Source organism: Anomaloglossus baeobatrachus, chromosome 3 (assembly GCF_048569485.1).
Source record: "Anomaloglossus baeobatrachus isolate aAnoBae1 chromosome 3, aAnoBae1.hap1, whole genome shotgun sequence".
Lineage (NCBI taxonomy): Eukaryota > Metazoa > Chordata > Amphibia > Anura > Aromobatidae > Anomaloglossus > Anomaloglossus baeobatrachus.
The window spans coordinates 683,094,601-683,119,469 of NC_134355.1; the positions used below are offsets into that span (position 1 = coordinate 683,094,601).

Below are 24,869 nucleotides of genomic sequence, written 5' to 3' on the forward strand. Positions count from 1 at the left end.
TTTTCTAGTATAATGGCTTAGTAACAATGAGTTTGAGTGTGCAATGCAGAGGTGCTGCAAATAGATTTGCACTAGTGGGACACTAATGGAAGTCCAACAGCCACTTTTAGGATGCCACTAAGTTTACTCAGTGTTTTCTAGTATAATGGCTTAGTAACAATGAGTTTGAGTGTGCAATGCAGAGGTTCTGCAAATAGATTTGCACTAGTGGGACACTAATGTAAGTCCAACAGCCACGTTTAGGTTGCCACTAAGTTTACTCAGTGTTTGCTAGTATAATGGCTTAGTAACAATGAGTTTGAGTGTGCAATGCAGAGGTTCTGCAAATAGATTTGCACTAGTGGGACACTAATGGAAGTCCAACAGCCACTTTTAGGATGCCACTAAGTTTACTCAGTATTTGCTAGTATAATTGCTTAGTAACAATGAGTTTGAGTGTGCAATGCAGAGGTGCTGCAAATAGATTTGCACTAGTGGGACACTAATGGAAGTCCAACAGCCACTTTTAGGATGCCACTAAGTTTACTCAATGTTTGCTAGTATAATGGCTTAGTAACAATGAGTTTGAGTGTGCAATGCAGAGGTGATGCACATAGATTTGCACTAGTGGGACACTAATGGAAGTCCAACAGCCACTTTTAGGATGCCACTAAGTTTACTCAGTGTTTACTAGTATAATAGGCTTAGTAACAATGAGCTTGAGTGTGCAAAGGGCAGGAGGGTACAATGGCAGGGTTGTGGGTCTGGGTAGAGGAAAGGAAGCCTCACTTTCTATCCCTCCTAATGGGGAAATGCAGCGAGGAAATCCCTGTCCTTAGCTACACAGACGCTGTTATCTTGTGTAGCTGTTAAAATCTGTTTTCACGGACCTGACTGTCACCTATGGCTCTTAGCCTGCTGGTATTAGCCCTTACAAGAGCTAATAGAAACTTCTATCCCTATTCTGTATAGCGCTGTGTGTAGAGCGTACTCAGCAGTATCGGAGACAGTAGCTACGCCAGCGGTGACTGACACCCAGACGCAGAAGGCAGATAATGGCGTCCAGACGGGCAGATGCCCGTATTTATAATGCAGGACATGTGACATGGACATCCTATCACACATGCCGTTGCTTCTCTGGCTAAAAGTCCACTTAGCTGTGTGTGTGTCTTGGATTGGCTGACATGCTGGCCCGCCCACTACAGGCGCGCGCTTAGGGAAGGAAGACAATGAAAAAAAAAAAATGGCGATCGCCATTATCCCAGCAGTAGTGATCTGAATGCGCTGTTCCCGCACACTATACACTGAAATTTCATAATAGTGTGAGTCACAGAGTGACTTACACTATTACAGCGGAAAGCCAGCTAGTAATTAGCTTGGCTTTTTGCTGCTAGAACCGTTCTCGAACGTAACTAGAACTATCGAGCTTTAGCAAAAAGCTCGAGTTCTAGTTCGATCTAGAACAGCCCCAAAATCACTCGAGCCGCGAACTGGAGAACCTCGAACCACGAACCGCGCTCAACTCTAGTTGTGACCTGAACTTTTAACTTAACTCAATCCAATTCTGGTGAACCTGAACAACATCCATAAGTTTTCTCATCTCTAATAAGGAATTGTAGATCGTGAGCCCCAATGGTGACAGTGATGATGATGATGATGATGATGATTTCTGTAAAATGTGGCAGAATATGATGCTGCTATATAAGCATAATAAATAAGAATTTTGAAAAAGAAACAAAAAGTGTCATTGTTAATATTTTCTTCCGATTTTTGCATGTGGGTAAAGATTCCTAACATTTATGTATGAACTTTTAAACTCCTGTTCTTGCTTTTGACAAGTGAAGCACATCATATGGAAATGTACCTATATCTGGTATTTATAGTTTTCCAGACAAGTATTATGCAAAACATGAAACCAATACCCGAATGTCTATTCCACTCTGGCAGCAGCTGAAGGTACCGTACATACAGATTGCCTCGTCCACAGTACACGCAGGAGATCTGGTGTTGGCTACTTACCAGAAATTTAGTATTTCAGAATATAATCACTCAATATAACATGCTTCCTGAAATATTACTTCTTTTGACCATTTCTAGCCTTGAAGTCATCATTGGATTATTGCTAAATGGATTTATTATTGCTGTGAATTTGTTTTGTTGGCTGAAACATCAAGCTCTTCAGACCATCGATGTTCTTCTCACCTGCTTGGGACTAACGAGGCTCATATTTCTCATTATATGTATGGACCAAATTATTTTTCTCATAACTGGTGGGTCTTTGTTACAAATATATGATGCTAATTGTATAGAAACGTTTCTCATGTTTATAGACTTCTGCAGTCTGTGGTGGGGCTCGGTCTTATGTGTCTTCTACTGTGTGAAAATCACAAACTACAGCAACAGACTCTTCATCAGACTCAAGATGAACATCTCCAAGTTGGTCCCCTGGATGCTCCTCTTCTCATTGGTCATCTCCTTTCTTTCCAGTTTGCCTCATACAGTTAATATTTTTTCTATTCAGCATAACGGCACCATCTACAACAATAGAACCCTTGGATTAAACGTCAATCTGTTCATCAATATTTTTTCTGGATCCATTATACCATGCTTAATATTTTGTATCTTGATTTATCTCATCATTCTTTCGCTCCTAAGGCACACCCGTAATATGAGCAGCCAAGAATCAGGCTTCAACGACACTCAACGAGACATTCACATTAGTGTCATTCGGACTATGATCTCTTTCCTGGTGTTTTATATTGTGCATTCTGTAGCTTATATGAGCATATCTGTAATTGTACAATTTAGAATGGATACTTTTGATTTTTCTTGTTTTATTTGCCTATGCACCTACCCAAGTCTACACTCAATTTCTTTAATTGTCAGCAACAAACAGCTGAAAAAATCCTTCCTTCTTTTCTTCTCTTGTACTTTTTTGGGAAATTTAAAACAACAAATCCCTTAATGTCATCCATTGTTTCCATCCATTATACATCTGTTCTTTCATTCAATGTATGGAAAGGTCATTCTAAGGGGTACTTCTCACATAGCGAGATCGCTGCTGAGTCACATGTTTTGTGACGCACCAGTGACCTCATCAGCGATCTCGCTGTGTGTGACACTAAGCAGCGACCTGGCCCCTGCTGTGAAATCGCTGATCGTTACACACTGTTCTGGTTCATTTTTTGGTCATCGGGCTCCCACAGGGCAGCACGCATCGGTGTGTTTGACACCTTACCCATTGACCTCGTTCGCGACTCACGTTGGCGTGCATCTTCGTTGTTTTCCGCGCCCTCTCTGTTCTGATTGGTGATCACTACTGCATTTGGATTGGCTGTTTCCATCCTCTGTTCTGGCTTGTAGATTGCAGTACATTTCAGAGGGCTGAATTCACTTGTCCCGGACCGCGTGTAGCAGCAGATCATAATACAGTCCATTCTGCATTGCTCCATCCATTCAACAGTACTTCAGGATCTGCAAACCAGAACAAAGGATGGAAGCGCTATTATGTTGCCCTCTCTAAAGGCAAGGCCGCCCAGTCACAACGCAGTTACGACCACCAATCGGAGCAGAGGGGGCGTGGAAAAGGCAATGTAGATGCACGCCTATGTTACTAATCAAGATTTGAATCGTGCTATGTGACAGGGTCTCAGCGACCGCCGTATCGTTGTGCGTCGTTGGGAAGATCTCACTGTTTGACAGCTCACTAGCGACCCTGTAGCAACGTACCAGCGATCCTGACCAGGTCGTATCGTGGTTGAAATCGCTGGTATGTCTTTTAGTGTGACGGTACCCTAACACTACGGTCAAATTTGCTGGCAACAGATATAACACTGGTCCACTTCTGAAAAACATTCTCCTGACTTAAGTATTTTTTCTGAGTTTACCCAAATGAATGGTGCTGCTTTCAGATATGAAGTAAAGAAATATCTCCTACGTTCTTCATTTTCATGTCTCTCATTTTCCATGAAGCAAAAATGCTTGATTATAGGTTTTAAAGTCAGATATCAGGGGTAATAGGAAATTCTGAAAAAATGATAGCACATACTGTATATTTGTTTCATGCAAAAACAATTCCATTTTCAAACCAAGAGAGCAATAATTGTGAAAATTTAAACTTTTGGAGAAAATTTTCTTGGGACGAAGTAGCAGTCATTAACATGGTTTGGAAGCTCTTACAGCAACCTTGGAACTGAGACTTTCTCTGACTTTTTTTTTCCATTCCCTCAGGTATTCAACTCATGTCCTGCAAACTTTATGTGGTATCCAGGTTTTTACCTGATCCCCTATTTTAACCCCTATTTTAACCCTTTAATATGCATTATAAGCTTTATGCACACATATATTTGTCTTTTGTTTGAGAGCTGTAAAAAAACCCAAAAACAAATCAAACAGAATATATCAGGATCACTCCTGTCCACAAACTGTTTTAGTGTTGGATTATATATATATCTTCCTATTAGTTACACCAATTGCATATTTAGCATTTATTTTTGCTTTTTCTGCGTATCTAAACAATATAATTCAAATTATACAGTACATAGCATTACATTATTAATGTAAGAGTTTCAAAGTAAAGAGTATTTTGCAGAAAAAAACAGACATGACTAGAGATGAATGATGTTCGAGTTGAACGGTTTGCCAATTTCATGTTCGAGTGATTTTGGGGGGTGTTTGAGTCATTCGACAAACTCGAACGATTTACTAAAAGTTCAGCAGTTCGAGTTACGTTCGAGAATGGTTCAATCACCATAAACGTGGCTTTTCACAGTAAGTATGTGCGCACGTTGCATATCTGCATGCGTCCTGCGTGCCCAGCACAATCCCTCTCTCTTTCCTACTCACCGATCACGGGTGCCTCGCTGCACGGCTGTCAGAAATCTCCGGCGGCATTTCCTCTTTTGAAAATGGCTGCTGCTTCATTATTCAATCAGTTAATCCGTGCTTTCCCCGCCCACCGGCACCCATGATTGGTTGCAGTCAGACACGCCCCCACGATGAGTGACAGCTGTCTCACTGCAACCAATCACAGCCGCCAGCGGGCGGGTCTATAGCGTGCAGTAAAATAAATAAATAATAAAAATAAAAAAAAAAGCGGTTTCCCCCCATATTTGATACCAGCCAGGATAAAGCCACACGGCTGGAGGCTGGTATTGTCAGGATGGGGAGCCCCACGTTATGGGGAGCCCACCACCCTAACAATATCAGCCAGCAGCTGCCCAGAATTGCCGCATCCATTAGATGTGACAGTCCTGGGACTCTACCCCTCTCATCCCGAATTGCCCTGGTGCAGTGGCAATCGGGGTAATAAGAGTTAATTATGGCAGGCGTCTCCCCGAGATACCTTCCATGATTAAACTGTAAGTGTAAGTAAAGAAACACACACAGCGAAAAATCCTCTATTTGGAATAAAAGACAAAAAACACCTCATTTACTTCTTTATTAAAATCCCCAAATAACAATCCAGGTCCGAAGTAATCCACACGACACTGTCAGCTCTGCTACATGAAGATGCAGGGAGCGGTCTGTGTCCTCTCCACCTAACACCTGAAGTGAACCGCATTGTCACCGGGGACTTCAGTCTGCAATGCAGATGTCAAGATTACCAAATCTGCCTATGTTTCTCATTAGATACAGTGACTCAATGGTTAGAGTTCTTGCCAAAGAATCATTACTTCACGAGTCCAAGTCCCGGCCGTCCAGGTAAAGAATTTAATTTATTTTTAAATTTTAAATATCATTTATTTCTAATTATAATTTAATTTAGATATGCACTGAGGGGAGGAGCGGACATCAGCTGTGAGCCGTGGGACACACCTCTAAAATCGGAGCAGTTCACGGAATGAGGCTGCATTGCTCTCTCCTCTCTCTCTTCTCTCTCCCTCTCTCTTTCCCTCTCTCCCTCTTTTTCTCTTTCTCTTTTTCTCTATCTCTCTATCTTTCTCTCTCTTTCTCTCTCTCTCTTTCTTTCTCTTTCTCTCTCTTTTTCTCTCTCTCGCTTTTTCTCTCTTGTTCTCTCTTTTTCTCTCTCATTTTCTCAGTCTCTTTCTCTTTTTCCCTCTCTCTCCCCTCTTTCTCCCTCCTCTCTCTCTTTTCTCTCCTCTTCTCTCTCTCTCCTCTCTCTCTTTTCTCTCCTCTTCTCTCTCTCTTCTCTCTCTCTCCTCTCTCTCTTCTCTTTTCTCTCTCTTTTCTCTCTCTCTTTTCTCGATCTTCTTTCTCTCTTCTTTCTCTATCTCTCTCTCTCAGACCTGGCGATGATTAGCTGATGCGGTCACCTGACGGAATCAGATGACACTATAAGTCGAGCGGTGAGGCCGGCTTTTTACCGCCCGGCCGGCTAAACTATCAGCTGATGCTGTCAGACAGGAGTCTGCACAGAAGTGTGTAGTTTTTGGGTTTTTTTTTGCACTGATGCATCAGCTGATTGTATAAAAGCTGTTTATACAATCAGCTGCTGTGTCATGTGATTCAGGCCCTTGAACCTGACACATCATCTGATCGTTTTGCCTTCCAGCAAACCAATCAGATGATATGGGATCTGGATTGGATGGCGCAGGACCCTTGACCCAGGATTACTGCCAAGGGGGATTCTTTATTTCAATAATGATTGGGTCACTAATTGTGTGATGTTTTTTTCTAACAAAAATATTTTTCTGTGTTGTGTTTTTTTTTATCTGTACTAGAAATTCATGGTGGCCATGTCTAATATTGGCGTGACACCATGAATTTCGGGCTTAGGGCCAGTTGATAATATATAGCTATCTCTAACCCCATTATTACCCAGCGAGCCACCCATCACCAGGGCAGCTGGAAGAGTTGGATACAGAGCCAGAAAATGGTGCTTCTATGAAAGTGCCATTTTCTGGAGCGGCTCCAGATTGCAATTCGCAGCAGGGGTGCTCCGAAAGCTTGGGCACCCTGAGCTGCGGATTCCAATCCCCAGCTGCCTAGTTGTACCTGGCTGGATACACAAATTGGGTGAAGCCCGAGTCATTTTTTTTTAAAATTATTTCATGAAATTCATTTATTAACTGTATGTGTATATGTATAATGTGTTTTTATGTGTTTGTGTTTGCCTGCCATTGTTTTCAATGGGGTTCGAATGGTTCGTCGAACATTCATTGAACGGAGCCTCCGTTCGACGAACCGAACCGAACTCGAACTCTAGGGGGTGGCTCATCTCTAGACATGACTGGAGGAAACAGATGCGATTTTTTAATTCACCAAAATAATTTATGAAGAACACATATAGTCTTGTAATCAGCAAAATGGAGGTAGAGCAGTGTAACCTTACCTTATCAAAAACTAATATTTGGAGTATTATTAAAAAAGGGGTTTTTTTGCAATAAAATTTTTTTTTAATAAATTAGGCAGGCAAACAAATGGGAACCATCATAGGGATTCCAAAAACAGAAAATTCACAAAAATATTAACAATATTTAATAATAGAAAGAATTCTTAAGAAATCTTCTACATGTGCCCGGGAACGGTTGCCATGTCCTTCTTTCTTCTTCATGTAAACTTGTTTTAGGATAGGATTTAATTGTTTCGGTTAAAAATAAATGTCCTGCATATATTTTCCTTTAAATGTGTGAAAAGACGCATGAGAAATAGACTTCAAAAATGCAAAAATAAATACACGTATTGTATACTGAGTAAAAATGATTGACAAAAATAGAACAGTTCATTAGTTCAGTTATAGAAATAAAAAATAGTATTCTTCGTTAGCTTACGTGAGGAGATAAATAATAGTGCATTTCTTTACTAAATCAGTAGAAGTCGTCATTCATCTTTTCCTGGTTTCTGAATGTCTAGGCCATGGTGATATGCTGTAGAGTAGACCTGCCAGCATGTGTTTCCATCATGGGTTTTCCTATGTATCTGAAATGCTGCAGCTTGACTCTCCAGAGAAAAGTGACCCCCTCCAAAGCATGTGTGACGGATATTTATGAGTTGAACTGCACCTGTCAATTGTCCATTTGAAGAAGTCCTGCCGAATGCATGATGTAAGCCTTCAACATTATACATAGACAAGACTTTGTCGGCATATCTATATCTACATATATATATACTCAATACAGACTCAAAATATTAATTATCTATAAATTCTGTCATCTATAGATCTGTTATCTAGATGTATTATGAAATATTTCACGTTTTTACAATTTTCCCTTGAGGAGGGTAAATTAATATTAATGAAACCCCCCAAAAAAATTAATACATCCTTAAGATAACAGATCTTCTTTTCTGCTTTGGCGATAGTGGGTTACTGTCAATAATAATTGTAATAATATTAGTTAATATTGCATTATTTATGTTGCATATTCAACAATATAATAATGGGGATTCATGTTATGGTAGGCCGTGGCTCATAATCATATAAAATGCATAATTATACTAACCTAAATCTAAAATGATACAAAACAGATCCGGTCATCATCTGTGTGGTGAATGTTAGTTATGTTTTGGCTGCTGGGAGGCTCCCTCTGGTGGCCAGGAATGGTTTGGACTTGGACCAGGTGTGTTGTGCAGTGGGTGTTTCCTTTGCTAACTGTCTGCTTATTTAAATCCTGGTCTGATTGCAGGCTGTTGCCGGATGTCAGTTGTTCTTTGTATCTCCAGCCTGCTTAATCCTGCTCTACACCACATCTTCCCCAGATAAGTGCGTGCTTTTTATTTATTGTCTGGTTCTTTTGTTTATCTGGGTTTGTCATTTGCTGTGGTTATTTTCAGTTTATTCGCTTGCAGGGATTTTTGCCCTCAGTGGCTTGTTGGGGAACTCCCTGCAGTTCTGTGTGGAGTATAGCTCCTTTGGGTCCACGTTCTAGTGGGCTATTATTGCCTTTGCCTGTACCTAAGAAACCTTGGACGCACATCTCTATGGATTTTATTTCAGAGCTTCCCGTCTCTCAGAAAATGACTGTGATTTGGGTGATCTGTGACAGATTCTCCAAGATGGTCCACTTGGTTCCCCTATCTAAGTTGCCGTCTTCATCAGAGTTGGTGCCTTTGTTTTTCCAACATGTTGTTCGTTTGCATGCTATTCCTGAAAACATTGTTTCTGACAGAGGGGTGCAGTTTGTATCCAGGTTTTGGAGGATTTTTTGCTCCAAATTGGGTGTTCAGCTGTCTTTCTCCTCGGCGTTTCATCCTCAGACCAACGGTCAGACTGAAAGGGCTAACCAGACCCTGGAGACCTATTTACGGTGTTTTGTTTCTGCGGATCAGGATGACTGGGTTTCGTTTTTGCCTTTGGCTGAATTTGCCCTTAACAATAGAGCTAGCTCTACCACGTTGGTGTCCCCCTTTTTCTGCAATTTTGGGTATCACCCTAGGTTCCTCTCAGGGCAGCTTGAGGCATCTGACTGTCCGGGGGTGGATTCGATGGTCAACAGAATGCAGCAGATTTGGGGGTAGGTAGTGGATAAATTGTTTCAGTCCCAAGAAACTGCCCAAAAGTTTGCCAACCGGCGTCGGACTGTTGGTCCCCCGTTTAAAGTAGGGGACATGGTGTGGTTGTCCTCTAAAAATATTCCTATGAGAGTTCCGTCTCCTAAATTTAAGCCCAGATTTATTGGACCTTATAAGATTTCGGAGATTATTAACCCTGTATCTTTCCGTTTGACTCTGCCTGCGTCATTTAAGATTCACAATGTCTTCCATAAGTCCTTGTTGAAGAAACATGTGGAGCCAGCAGTTCCTGCAGCAGCGCCTCCTGACCCTGTTTTGGTACACGGGGATCTGGAGTATGAGGTTGAAAAAATTCTGGATTCCCGTCGCAGTAGGCGTCAGCTTCAGTACCTTGTGAAATGGAAGGGTTATGGGCAGGAGGATAACTCTTGGGTTGTGGCTTCTGACATTCATGCGGACAGGTTGGTTCGTGCCTTCCATCATGCTCATCCCGAGTGACCCGGTGGCGTGAGTGAGGGTTCGGTGACCCCTCCTCAAGGGGGGGTACTGTTGTGAATGTTAGTTATGTTTTGGCTGCTGGGAGGCTCCCTCTGGTGGCCAGGAATGGTTTGGACTTGGACCATGTGTGTAGTGCAGTGGGTGTTTCCTTTGCTAACTCTCTGCTTATTTAAATCCTGGTCTGATTGCAGGCTGTTGCCGGATGTCAGTTGTTCTTTGTATCTCCAGCCTGCTTAATCCTGCTCTACACCACATCTTCCGCAGATAAGTGCGTGCTCTTTATTTATTGTCTGGTTCTTTTGTTTATCTGGGTTTGTCATTTGCTGTGGTTATTTTCAGTTTATTCGCTTGCAGGGATTTTTTCCCCTCAGTGGCTTGTTGGGGAACTCCCTGCAGTTCTATGTGGAGTATAGCTCCTTTGGGTCCATGTGTTTGTGGCTTTTTGGTTTTGTTATAATTCTTGTTTTCTGTTCATTGGTATGACAAGGGCACCTGGTATAGGACGGAGTTCAGATCGTGCGATCTGAGGGCCTATTTGCACTATCAGGAAGTTGCATGTTTACTGAACATTGTTTCAGCTCAGGTTTTTGTGTTTTTTGTATGTTTTCTTGCTTGGTTGCAAGTTGGGGGCGCAGCCCTCCTAGTACTGAGACTGAACAGCTGATTGCGTCTCACTTTGCTGTGTATTTTATCTGGGACACAGCTAACCACTTTCCACCATCCATATTGGAGTTCTGACATGACACAAGTCAGGTATTGATAATGTTTTTAACTTCAGTAGGTTAGGGACTGTCTCAGATGGGTACACCGTGACGAGGTGAGACAGCTTTTTACCTTTTTGCAAAAATGTATACACTAAGTACCCTGTTATTAAGCACTTGCAATTTATTTATTTATATTCAGGGTATTTTTCATACAATTTTTCTCCTTGGTTTTTTCTAGTCTTAAGGCTGCAATTCACATGCTTAAAGTTGCATCTTTACTGAACATTGTTTCAGCTCAGGTTTTTGTGTTTTTTGTATGTTTTCTTGCTTGGTTGCAAGTTGGGGGCGCAGCCCTCCTAGTACTGAGACTGAACAGCTGATTGCGTCTCACTTTGCTGTGTATTTTATCTGGGACACAGCTAACCACTTGCCACCATCCATATTGGAGTTCTGACATGACACAAGTCAGGTATTGATAATGTTTTTAACTTCAGTAGGTTAGGGACTGTCTCAGATGGGTACACCGTGACGAGGTGAGACAGCTTTTTACCTTTTTGCAAAAATGTATACACTAAGTACCCTGTTATTAAGCACTTGCAATTTATTTATTTATATTCAGGGTATTTTTCATACAATTTTTCTCCTTGGTTTTTTCTAGTCTTAAGGCTGCAATTCACATGCTTAAAGTTGCATGTTTACTGAACATTGTTTCAGCTCAGGTTTTTGTGTTTTCAGGAAGTTGGTATTTTGCAGGGTTTTTCTCTGGCCACCATCAGTCCCTTTCCTGTCCTTTCCTATTTTAGTAAGCGGGGGCCTCACCTTTTGCTAATCCTGTCATCTACCTGTGTATTGTGTTTTTCCTATATCACCGCAGTCTTTGAATGTGGGGGGCTTACTATTCTTGTCTCTTTTCTGAGACAGAGAGTTATTCATCTTTCCTACCTTTAGGATAGTTAGTCCTCTAGCTGGGTTCGCGGTTGCTCAGGATGTTAGTTCACCCCTCGGCTACTTCTAGTTGTGATGGTTAGTAAGGGGATGGCGGCCAGATTAGTTGCCAATGCTCTTGTCACCTTTTGCCAATGATTGTGGTGGTCTTCCATGGTTCCGGATCATAACACATCTGATGTCATCTGGCATGGTGTCTTCTTATCATCTGACATAATCTGGCATGGTATCTTCTTATCTGACGTCATCTGGCATGGTGTCTTCTTAGCAACTGACGTCATCTGGCATGGTGTCTTTTAATCAACTGATATCATCTGGCATGGTGTCTTGTAATCAACTGATATCATCTGGCATGGTGTCTTCTTATCATTTGACGTCATCTGGCATGGTATCGTCTTATCATTTGCCGTCATCTGGCATGGTGTCTTCTTATCATCTGATGAGGTATGCACACCAGTGACTATGTAAGGGGAATACATGAAATAGCAGAAACTGCTGTGTGAATACTGACTTAAAAAATCCAATAGCTATATGTAAGAGTGAAAATGTGAAAAATGGAATCTGCATTACTGCCATGAACATATGAATCAAGAGAAATTTAGCTACTGAATTGATCAATGCAATAGAGCCCCAACACTACGCCAAAGTATTTCACTACGTTGGGGTCCCTAGCTTGTGTGTGTCCTCTCATGCAGTTAAAAAAACTTACCGTGTATAGGAAGCTGAGACCCAGGCTATTTATGCGTATGATATGGATTGGCAATAGGTGTGGTTGGGGAGGGTTCACAAACGAAAAACTACTAACAATAACGAATGCCGTTTGGAACACCATTCTAAGTCTGAACTGGGTGCAAAAACCTAAAAAAACATCACTATGGGGAGATAAGGTATGCACACCAGTGACTATGTAAGGGGAATACATGAAATAGCAGAAACTGCTGTGTGAATACTGACTTGAAAAATCCAATAGCTATATGTAAGAGTGAAAATGTGAAAAATGGAATCTGCATTACTGCCATGAACATATGAATCAAGAGAAATTTAGCTACTGAATTGATCAATACAATAGAGCCCCAACACTACGCCAAAGTATTTCTCTACGTTGGGGTCCCTAGCTTGTGTGTGTCCTCTCATGCAGTTAAAAAAACTTACCGTGTATGGGAAGCTGAGACCCAGGCTATTTATGCGTATGATATGGATTGGCAATAGGTGTGGTTGGGGAGGGTTCACAAACGAAAAACTACTAACAATAACGAATTGTTAGTAGTTTTTCGTTTGTGAACCCCCCCCACCCACACCTATTGCCAATCCAGATCATACGCATAAATAGCCTGGGTCTCAGCTTCCCATACATGGTAAGTTTTTTTAACTGCATGAGAGGACACACACAAGCTAGGGACTAGAGTTGAGCGCGGTTCGCGGTTCGAGGTTCTCCAGTTCTAGGCTCGAGTGATTTTGGGGGCTGTTCGAGATCGAACTAGAACTCGAGCTTTTTGCAAAAGCTCGATAGTTCTAGATACGTTCGAGAACGGTTCTAGCAGCAAAACGCAGGGCTTTTTACAGCTACAGTGTGCAGGAGCCATCGCTGGCAGCCTGCCAGAAGCTGTTAACCAAGATAAACATCGGGTATCCAAGCAAAACGCTTTGGTTAGTAACCCGATGTTTATCTTTGTTACGTGCAGGAAGCCCCCACTTCCCCGCTCAGCTCACTCCGCCCCCTCCTGCCCGCGGCATGTACACATACATACACACACACACACACACACACACACACACACACACATGGTCCCGCTCGGCTTACCTGCGGTGATGAGGTCCCGCCATCCCGACCTCAGCGCTGTCACTGTCCTCCATGGCCGCCGCTTGTCACATCACCTCTCGCTTCCGACCCGAGACTGACTAGCGGTGACGTCACGGGCCTCTCGCGATATTTGGCTGTGAAGGCGGCGGTCATTGAACTCAGTGACAGGGGCTGTCAGTGTGCTGGAGATCAGCGCAGGTAATGTACCTCGCTGACAGCAGCACTTGTCATCCCCTGCAGTGACCTGGGCTGACCCATTGATGTTAGCTCAGGTCACTGCATTGCTCTCCCAGCCAATGGGGAACATCCTGCTCTTCATTGACTGGGACAGTGTGGATCGTCATGGCAACCCCTTGGATTACAGCAGACCTGGATTTGTTTTTCATTCTAATAAATTGGTTAAAGAGGGAATGTATTGGGGAGTGTTTTTTCAAATAAAAATGTGTTTGTCGTCTATTTTTTTTTATTACTGACTGGGTTTGTGATGTCGGGTATCTGATAGACGCCTGACCTCACCAAACCCAGGGCTTGATGCCAGGTGACATTACACATCTGGTATTAACCCCATATATTACCCCGTTTGCCACCGCACCAGGGCGCGGGATGAGCTGGGGCGAAGCACCAGGATTGGCGCATCTAATGGATGCTCCACTTCTGGGGCGGCTGCGGCCTGCTATTTTTAGGCTGGGGAGAGTCCAATAACCATGGACCTCCCTAGTCTGAGAATATCAGGCCCCAGCTGTCTGCTTTACCTTGGCTGGTGATCCAATTTTGGGGGACCCCTACGTGTTTTTTTTTTTTTTTAAATTATTTATTTAATTTAAAATAACAGCGTGGGGTGCCCTCAGTTTTGGATTACCAGCCAAGGTGAGGTTGCCAGCTGTGGTCTGCAGGCTGCAGCCGTCTGCTTTACCCTAGCTGGCTACAAAACTAGGGGGAACCCTACGTCATTTTTTTTTTCATTTTTTTGGTTAAATACAAAGCTAAGCACCCCTTAGTGCCACATGAAAGGCACCAAATGGTGCTCCACTTTTTCTCCACTTTTTCTCCACTTTTTCTCCACTTTTTCTCTACTTTTTCTCCATTTTTTTCTCCACTTTTTCTCCACTTTTTATCCATTTTTTTCTCCACTTTTTATCCACTTTTTCTACACTTTTTATCCATTTTTTTCTCCACTTTTTCTCCACTTTTTCTCCACTTTTTCTCCACTTTTTCTCTATTTTTTCTCTATTTTTTCTCTATTTTTTCTCCATTTTTTCTCCACTTTTTCTCCATTTTTTTCTCCATTTTTTCTCCATTTTTTCTCCATTTTTTCTCCATTTTTTCTCCACTTTTTCTCCACTTTTTCTCCACTTTTTCTCCACTTTTTCTCCACTTTTTCATCACTTTTTATCCACTTTTTCTCCACTTTTTTTCCACTTTTTCTCCACTTTTTCTCCATTTTTTTCTCCACTTTTTCTCCACTTTTTCTCCATTTTTTTCTCCATTTTTTCTCCACTTTTTCTCCATTTTTTATCCATTTTTTCTCCACTTTTTCTCCACTTTTTCTCCACTTTTTCTCCATTTTTTTCTCCACTTTTTCTCCACTTTTTCTCCACCTTGTCTCCACTTTTTCTCCACTTTTTCTCCACTTTTTCACCACTTTTTATCCATTTTTTTATCCATTTTTTTCTCCACTTTTTCTCCACTGTTTCTCCACTGTTTCTCCACTGTTTCTCCACTTTTTATCCATTTTTTTATCCATTTTTTTCTCCACTTTTTCTCCACTTTTTCTCCATTTTTTTCACCATTTTTTCTCCACTTTTTCTCCACTTTTTCTCCACTTTTTCTCCACTTTTTCTCCACTTTTTTCTCCATTTTTTTCTCCACTTTTTCTCCACTTTTTCTCCACTTTTTCTCCACTTTGTCTCCACTTTGTCTCCACTTTTTATCCATTTTTTTCTCCACTTTTTCTCCGTTCTTTTTCTATGGTCGGTCTACCCATTAGCTCTGCCATGCATACTGTAGCTCTACACCTACTGCACATGTTACTTTATGATTGACATCTCTTTCGTACCAGAGCTGTCTAAGCCTACTCTGACCCCATATTTGTCATTACTATATTGTCCTTGTACTGTATTATGACATTTGTATCATGTGTTTCATTTCTTGCTGTGTTGCAATTTTTTTGCTGCATCCCAATTGTACCTCTACATTGTTCGAGTTTATGTTATTGTTCTCTCACTCTTATGTGATACTGATTATTGTCATTTTTCATAATTACATGCAGATAAGTCCAATCTGACGAAGGCTCAGGCCGAAACGTCATTTGTAACTTGTTTGGACAAAAACATATATGCTTATGAAAATTATTTTTTTCTTAATACGGACCAATAAAGAGTGATTTTGCATTACTATCCGTTGTGACTTACTGACTTAGTCTGGGAGATTTAGAGTGCCGAGGTTACTCACTAATTTTATCTATTATTACCTCTGAGCACCTATATACCAGTGAGCAGAGCTTCCTCTACAGTAGTTCTCCTGATTAGGCATGCCTTTACCTCATGAGCAGGGCATTGCAGCTTTGGTAGCAACCATTACGACATGGACTCTGCTGCTGTGGACCCGAGAAGAGTGAGTACAGATTCATTGCACCCACACTCCTCACATGAAGGGTCCGCACTCCTAGAAAATGGGGGATACGTTCCCTGAGTGTCTCCCCCCCAAATTCTAGACGGTCCAGAGTCGTCGTGGGACCCCTTTATTCTTTTTCTTACAATAAATTGGTGAAAGAGGAAATGTTTTGGGGACTGTTTTTTCAAATAAATTTCTTTTGTCGATTTTTTTTTTTTTTTTTTTTGTTAGTACTGACAGTTTATGATGTTGGGTATCTAATAGACGCCATGACATCACAAACTGCTGGGCTTGATCTCAGGTGACTTTACAGCTAGTATCAACCCGATTTATTACCCCGTTTGCCACTGCACCAGGGCACGGGATGAGCTGGGGTGAAGAGCCAGGATTGGCGCAACTAGTGGATGCGCCACGTCTGGGGTGCCTGCGGCCTTCTATTTTTAGGCTGTGAAGGCCCAATAATTATGGACCTTCCCACCCTGAGAATACCAGACCACAGCTGTCTGCTTTACCTTGGCTGGTGATCCAATTTGGGGGGGACCCTACTTTTATTGTGTAATTATTAATATTTATAAAATAATTATAAAAAAGAGCCTGAAGGGACCTCCACATTGGATCCCCAACCACGGTAAAGCTGCCAGCTGTGGTTTTCAGGCTACAGCCGTCTGCTTTACCCTAGCTGGCTATCAAAAATGGGGGGACCCAACGTCATTTTTTTTTTCACTATTTTTTAAATAGAAAAAATTAATGGGCTTCCCTGTATTTTGATTGCCAACCAAGGTAACGGCAGGCAGATGGGGGTGGCAACCCATAGCTGTCTGCTTTATCTGCGCTGAGAATCAAAAATACCGCGGAGCGCTACGTCATTTTTTTAAAGATTTATTTTTACAGCACTGTGATGTCCAGCAATCAAAATACAGGGAAGCCCATTTTATTTTTAGTTATTTAAATAAATAATTAAAAAAAATATATATGGGCTCCCGCTGCATTTTTTGTATTGCTAGCTAAGGGTAATCCAAGCAGCTACTGGCTGCTAACCCCCACTGCTTGGTGTTACCTTCACTGGCAATGGAAAATCCAGGGAAGCATTTTTTATTTTTTTTGCCAAAAAAATACAAAAAAAGGACGTGAGCTTCACCATATTTTTGTATGCTAGCCAGGTATAGCAATATGGAAACTAGAAAAGAGAAGCGCTGATAGGGTTTTACCAGATTACACATACGGTTTAGCATATATCCCAATACACTCACCGATTCAGGTTGTGAGAGGTCACAACCACCATAGATAGCATCAGATAATGGCGGCTGCAGCGGCCCCACGTGTTTGCAGATCAAAGTGGAGAAGGAGAAGGGGTTAAACCCGCGCAATCCGCCAGATAAATTCAGAGGAGATGTTGATAATTCAGAACATTCTTTTATTCCATGGGTCTACGCGTTTCAAGGTCTGTGACCTCTTCTTCAGGACCAGTAAATCAACACTACATGTACATACAAATGAAGCTCTTTTATACCTGTGGTAACCACAAAGTACCACCTCCCGGCACTTTGAAAAAAGTCAGAAGGGAAAGAAAAAAAAAAACAAAAAAAAAAAAAACTCTGCATGCATGATACAGCGTTTTTCACAGATATCATATACTTTGTAGAATGCTATTATACTGGTCATAAAAACAATTTATATGAGAAATACACATTCATAAAATGGAAAATTATAAAATAAAAAGAAAAGGAAAGAAAAAAAGTCAAAAATCAGGACACGAACTCCAAGAAAGTTGCCCATCTCTTTCCTTTATCATTTTTTCTATATTGAAATGTTTTTAATATATTTATTAAACATATGTTTTATTTAATTGTACGCATATATCACAACCTTGTGAACATAACTTTAGGGATACACAGATTTTTGAGAACTACTGGTGGCGTACACCACAAAAATCGAAGGTTACCTTATGGGCAACTTTCTTGGAGTTCGTGTCCTGATTTTTGACTTTTTTTCTTTCCTTTTCTTTTTATTTTATAATTTTCCATTTTATGAATGTGTATTTCTCATATAAATTGTTTTTATGACCAGTATAATAGCATTCTACAAAGTATATGATATCTGTGAAAAACGCTGTATCATGCATGCAGAGTTTTTTTTTTTTTGTTTTTTTTCTTTTTTTTCTTTCCCTTCTGACTTTTTTCAAAGTGCCGGGAGGCGGTACTTTGTGGTTACCACAGGTATAAAAGAGCTTCATTTGTATGTACATGTAGTGTTGATTTACTGGTCCTGAAGAAGAGGTCACAGACCTTGAAACGCGTAGACCCATGGAATAAAAGAATGTTCTGAATTATCAACATCTCCTCTGAATTTATCTGGCGGATTGCGCGGGTTTAACCCCTTCTCCTTCTCCACTTTGATCTGCAAACACGTGGGGCCGCTGCAGCCGCTATTATCTGATGCTATCTATGGTGGTTGTGACCTCTCACAACCTGAATCGGTGAGTGTATTGTGATATATGCTAAACCGTATGTGTAATCTGGTAAAACCCTATCAGCGCTTCTCTTTTCTAGTTTCCATATTGATTTTACGGATTTGACATTGATCATCTCCCTGGGATTATTGGAGCTGCGGAGGATATTTTACCAGGATGGAATATTTCAACCAAAGACTTACTACAAGGGAAAGACTTATACTCCAAACTGTTGGAGCAAAAGACCATGTGAACCACGATCTGGATATTTCCATTCCTTTTACTGAGGAAGAGACAGACAATATGAAGAAACTTTTTCTACACCTTGAGGAACTGCTTAAAAAAGAGTTACATTATGGACTTGATGCAAGATTTTTGTCCATTTATATGGATGAGAAGCTTTGCCCCCGAGGACTTAGGATAAAACATCTTTCCCCTTTCCCAAAAGATCTGGACTTCACACAAGAATGGGAAGGTGTCCTACATACATGCATGCAAGGTATGCTTCAATGTTTATATAAAAAAAGATCAACAATTGCACAGGAGGCTACAGCCTCTATTTCAGAGGCTTATAATAATCTCTCCTGTTATGACTCACATCCTGAATATAGGCGTATCAATTCAGATATTAATACGAAACTATTGCAACTTGAACATGATACGGTTATAAGAAAGTCCAAAAAATTACAAAGGGACCGTAAGGATAAAATAAACGAAAAAAATGGTATTTGTAACACTGAGAGAGAGACAAGAACACCAGAAAGGCAAAAATATAAGAGGAAAAATAGTACGAGTAGAAACTTTTTTAATAGTAGGTATCACAAAACTAATATTGGTTTTAACAAACCTAGGAAAAGCACTAGTGAGGGCTTTAACAAAGAAAATGGCTCTGCACCCTCCACTATTACTGAAACAATTAACATTACTAAAACACCTATTTTAGACTCTAGAGGAGTGTTGTGTGACAAAAATGATAAAAACACTGGGAAAAATGACAGAAGTGTTAATGTTAATAATAACACTGATAAACAGAGACCAAAAATTAGCATAGAAGAGACCAAAAGGCAACTTGCTCAGATCAAGAGCCAAATTGATAAGATCCGCAAGAAAAGATCAATGATTGCCCCATCTAACCTTGAATCACCTTCAGTATTTGATGAACCTGAGGATGATAGAGATTTCATAGATCTGCTCAATTTAACTACACATGAGGGAAGTTTCTTACAACTCCCCCCTTCCCAATTAGATATGGATAGTGTGGCCAAAAATGAAACCAGCCCAAAAAATAAAACCACACAAGAAATGAACACAGTTATTATAGATAACACCAATAAAAGTACTTCCCTGGTCCCTTTTTTACCGCCAGCCCTAAATTCAAACCGAACGGCTTTAATGGATTTTTTAACGCCAAAAGCAACAAAAAGAAAAAATGTACTAGAGGAACCCGGGCAGGAATCAAATCTAAACAAAAAAGGAAAGAAAACATAAAAAAGGATACTAATAATATCTTTAACCTCTCTAAACACATACTCACAAAGGAAGAAACAGCAGTCCTAAATAAGGGTTTATCCTTTTGTCCGACCTTTCATTCTAAAGATTTTGACTTATACCTTGACTTTCAAAACTTTGTAAGAAAATTGACACTAAAGAGACATTTTGCTATAGAGAAAAAGGATCTCAAAACAACTGAGAACAACCTACTTGCTGACGGTCTCCCTAATAATATACTTTCGAAAGATAATAATACTACTATACATACAGATGTTTTTTTGCACACAAATGTAAAAGCGAAATCAAAATTTTACCCTATAGCCAGCAAGGGGCACCATATAAAAACCTTTTGCGATATGGTTTTAGAAGATTTTAAACATCTTGATTCGGGTAATACCAGGATTGCATCTAATCTTAGTAAGGGTGAAAAAATAGCTCTAAAATCCCTAAAAATGAACATGAACATAGTTATAAGATCAGCTGATAAAGGAGGTGGTGTGGTCATACAGGACAGGGTGGATTATATAAAAGAAGCCCACAATATCCTATCGAATGCTGCACAATATTGTAAGACAAGTAAAATGAATTATGACACTGCGGTTATAGCATATAATGATCTAATTACCAGAGCAACTGTAAATAATATTCTTAATAGCACTGAAAAGAAATTTCTTATGATTAAGGATCCTAAAATGGCCTTTTTGTACCACCTCCCCAAGATCCATAAGAATCTTGAAAACCCCCCGGGACGACCGATTATTTCAGGAATTGATTCTTTGACATCAAATTTGGCTGCATATATTGATGAAATTATGCATGTTCATGTATTAGAACTAAATAGCTATCTGAGAGATTCTTCTAATTTAATAACCATGTTAAAGGATATTGTTTGGAAAGATACATATCACTTTATTACAATGGATGTGTCTGCTCTCTATTCAAATATAGACCATGATTTGGGGTTATTTTGCTTCTCACATTTTGTGGAAAAAGATACCAGGCTGCACCCCTTACACAAAAATTTTGTCCGTGAAGGGATGAGTTTTATACTGAAAAACAACTATTTCACCTTCCTAGATGTACTGTACCATCAGATCCTTGGGACCGCGATGGGCAGTAAAGTCGCACCAACTTATGCAAATCTATTTATGGGAATTTTTGAATCTGTTTTTATTGAACAATCTGAATATCAGAACAACATTATACTCTATAAAAGATACATAGATGACTTATTTATAATTTGGGACAATAAGGAGGATAACGTGTCTAATTTTATTTCTCATATAAAAAAGAATAATTGGGGTTTATCTTTCTCCTCTACTATTAATAAGGATACAATAGATTTTCTTGACCTCACAATTGCACACAAGGAAAATAAGATTTTTACTAAGACCTTTTTTAAAAAAGTAGACACAAACGGGTACATACATTTTAATAGCGGCCACTATAATAAATGGCTGCTAAACATTCCCATTAATCAGTATCGGAGAATTAGGAAAAATTGTACACTAGATGATGATTTTAAGATACAAGCTGGAGTTTTATATGACCGTTTTAATGAAAAGATCTACCCCAAAAAACTTTTAACCCGTGCTTTTAAAGAAACCAAGAACCTGAGACAGGAGGATTTGATTATAACCTCCAATAAAATGTCTCCTCGTGATGGACCCTCTGATTTTAGCTATAATTTTATTACCACTTTTAGTCATGATAATGCGTTAATTAAGAAGACCCTTAATAAACACTGGGAGATCCTTTTGGGTGATCCTGTGCTTAAGAAGATTCTTCCATCCCATCCAGGCATCACTTACAGGAGAGCCCCGACTATTAGGAATATTGTGGCACCCAGTAGGTTGAGAGTTCCTATTAATTCTAAAGAAGAGGAACGCTCTATTGGGGTCTCAAAATGCTACAGCAAAAATTGTCTATGCTGTACATCCATTGCACACAAAAGAAAGACTTTTGGTACAGCTGAGGAACCAGATAAATATACGATCAAGGGACATCTCACATGCCATTCTGATTTTGTGGTGTATCTCATTGATTGTGCATGCGGTAAAAAATATGTAGGAAGGACTAGACAGCCACTACATAACAGATTAAATTCCCATAGACATAACATCAAGAAAGGGTTCCTCTTACATGGATTGTCCCGACATTGCACTTTGGTACATGGAAAAAAGGCAGACATCATTATAACACCAATTGAACAAATCCCTATTGATACTCCTAATAGAATAGAGGTTTTAAATAAAAAAGAGACTTTTTGGATTTATAGATTGGATACATTGAAACCAACTGGACTTAATGAAGTAACTGACCTGTTTTACTGATCTGTTGTGCCATTTGGGAGTTTTTATTCATTCTGACTCCTTTTATTATTGTCCCCTTTTTATAGGCTCTATGTATATATATATATTTTTTAGAGAAATAACTGTTTATATTATGTTTTTATATCTATTAATTTATATGTTGCTCTTCAGAATTTAAATAACTGCATACACAGCCACCTTGAACCAGCTATATCCCTGGCCCAGGTGCCTTAGATTTTATTCCCACGGTCCGAGTTCTGGCATCTACTCCGTACCGCTGTACTATGTGTCCTCATGGTAGGGTCAAGAGCATGCGCACACATATATATATTTTTTCCCATGCTTATGCCCGCTAATAACCTTAAGCTCGTTGATACTATGATCCTCTTTGAAAAAGAAAAAGTAAATATCACATCCTCTTTAACACACAAACAAAGAATATAGCACACATTATATTATAAATTTTTATTCACATATATTTATATACACATCACTTTGTACTCCTGGGTGAAAGAATTTTTATTCTATATAAAAAGTTCACAGAAAATTATGCATTTTTATTATCATTTTATTTCATCTCTTTCCTTTATCATTTTTTCTATATTGAAATGTTTTTAATATATTTATTAAACATATGTTTTATTTAATTGTACGCATATATCACAACCTTGTGAACATAACTTTAGGGATACACAGATTTTTGAGAACTACTGGTGGCGTACACCACAAAAATCGAAGGTTACCTTATGGGCAACTTTCTTGGAGTTCGTGTCCTGATTTTTGACTTTTTTTCTTTCCTTTTCTTTTTATTTTATAATTTTCCATTTTATGAATGTGTATTTCTCATATAAATTGTTTTTATGACCAGTATAATAGCATTCTACAAAGTATATGATATCTGTGAAAAACGCTGTATCATGCATGCAGAGTTTTTTTTTTTTTCTTTCCCTTCTGACTTTTTTCAAAGTGCCGGGAGGCGGTACTTTGTGGTTAACACAGGTATAAAAGAGCTTCATTTGTATGTACATGTAGTGTTGATTTACTGGTCCTGAAGAAGAGGTCACAGACCTTGAAACGCGTAGACCCATGGAATAAAAGAATGTTCTGAATTATCAACATCTCCTCTGAATTTATCTGGCGGATTGCGCGGGTTTAACCCCTTCTCCTTCTCCACTTTGATCAGCCAGGTATAGCAGGCAGGTGCTGGAAGAGTTGGATACAGCGCCAGAATATGGCGCTTCTATGAAAATGCCATTTTCTGAGGCGGCTGCAGACTGCAATTCGCAGCAGTGGGGCCCAGAAAGCTCAGGCCAACCTGTGCTGCGGATTCCAATCCCCAGCTGCCTAGTTGTACCTGGCTGGACACAAAAATGGGGCGAAGCCTACGTCATTTGTTTTCTAATTATTTCATGAAATTCATGAAATAATAAAAAAAGGGCTTCCCTTTATTTTTGGTTCCCAGCCGGGTACAAATAGGCAACTGGGGGTTGGGGGCAGCCGTACCTGCCTGCTGTACCTGGCTAGCATACAAAAATATGGCGAAGCCCACATAATTTTTTCAGGGGCCAAAAAACTTCTGCATACAGTCCTGGATGGAGTATGCTGAGCCTTGTAGTTCTGCAGCTGCTGTCTGTCTGTATGGAGAAGAGCAGACAGCAGCTGCAGAACTACAAGGCTCAGCATACTCCATCCAGGACTGTATGCAGAATTTTTTTGCCCACCAAAAAAATGACGTGGGCTTCGCCATATTTTTGTATGCTAGCGAGGTACAGCAGGCATCCACAGGCTGCCTCCAACCCCCAGTTGCCTATTTGTACCCGGCTGGGAACCAAAAATATAGGGAAGCCCGTTTTTTTTAATTATTTCACTTATTTCATGAAATAATTAAAAAACAAATGACGTGGGCTTCGCCCCATTTTTGTGTCAAGCCGGGTACAACTAGGCAGCTGGGGATTGGAATCCGCAGCACAGGTTAGCCCGAGGTTTCTGGGCGCCTCTGCTGCGGATTTCAGTCCGCAGCCGTCCCAGAAAATGGCGCTCTCATAGACGCGCCATCATCTGGCGCTGTATCCAACTCTTCCAACAGCCCTGGAGCCGGGTGGCTTGTTGGGTAATCATGAGTTAATACTGGCTTTGTTTTACTAGCCAGTATTAAGCCAGAGATTCTTAATGTCAGACACGTTTGACCCGGCCATTAAGAATCTCCAATAAAGGGTTAAAAAAAAACACCACACAGAGAAAAAATACTTTAATAGAAATAAATACACAGACACATTAGAGACTCCATCTTTATTACCCCCTGTCAGCCCTCCACGATCCTGCTCTTCTGTCTTCTTTCTTTCTAGTGTAGTAGTAGTGACGATTGTAGTGAGGATGAGATTCCCCAGCTCATCACTTGGGGCTGGGGAACCTCATCCTCACTACAATCCTCACTAGTGTAGTAGTAGTGACGATTGTAGTGAGGATGAGATTCCCCAGCTCATCACTTGGGGCTGGGGAACCTCATCCTCACTACAATCCTCACTACAATCGGGAAGCAGCGTGCAGCCTTCACTCCGTGAGTGATCAGTGCTGGCTGTCAGCGGTAACAGCGGTAACGCTGACAGACGCGTTACCATAGCAACGGTGCTCTCGGAGCCGCGGTTAGCGGTGACGTCACCGCTAAC

General features: G+C 40.4%; 1 protein-coding gene across 1 annotated transcript; it reads left to right on the forward strand.

Annotated features, from left to right (window-relative positions):
* Positions 1-2,038: 2,038 nt before the first annotated feature.
* LOC142297415 (taste receptor type 2 member 1-like) lies at positions 2,039-2,944 on the forward strand. The gene has a single exon (XM_075341642.1). It carries the CDS (start codon positions 2,039-2,041, stop codon positions 2,942-2,944), a length of 906 nt encoding a protein of 301 aa, XP_075197757.1.
* The last annotated feature ends 21,925 nt before the right edge of the window (positions 2,945-24,869 follow it).

Bases quoted from the DNA above. Each gene is read 5' to 3' on its own strand.
- LOC142297415 (XM_075341642.1), top strand. From the start codon at position 2,039: ATGCTTCCTGAAATATTACTTCTTTTGACCATTTCTAGCCTTGAAGTC.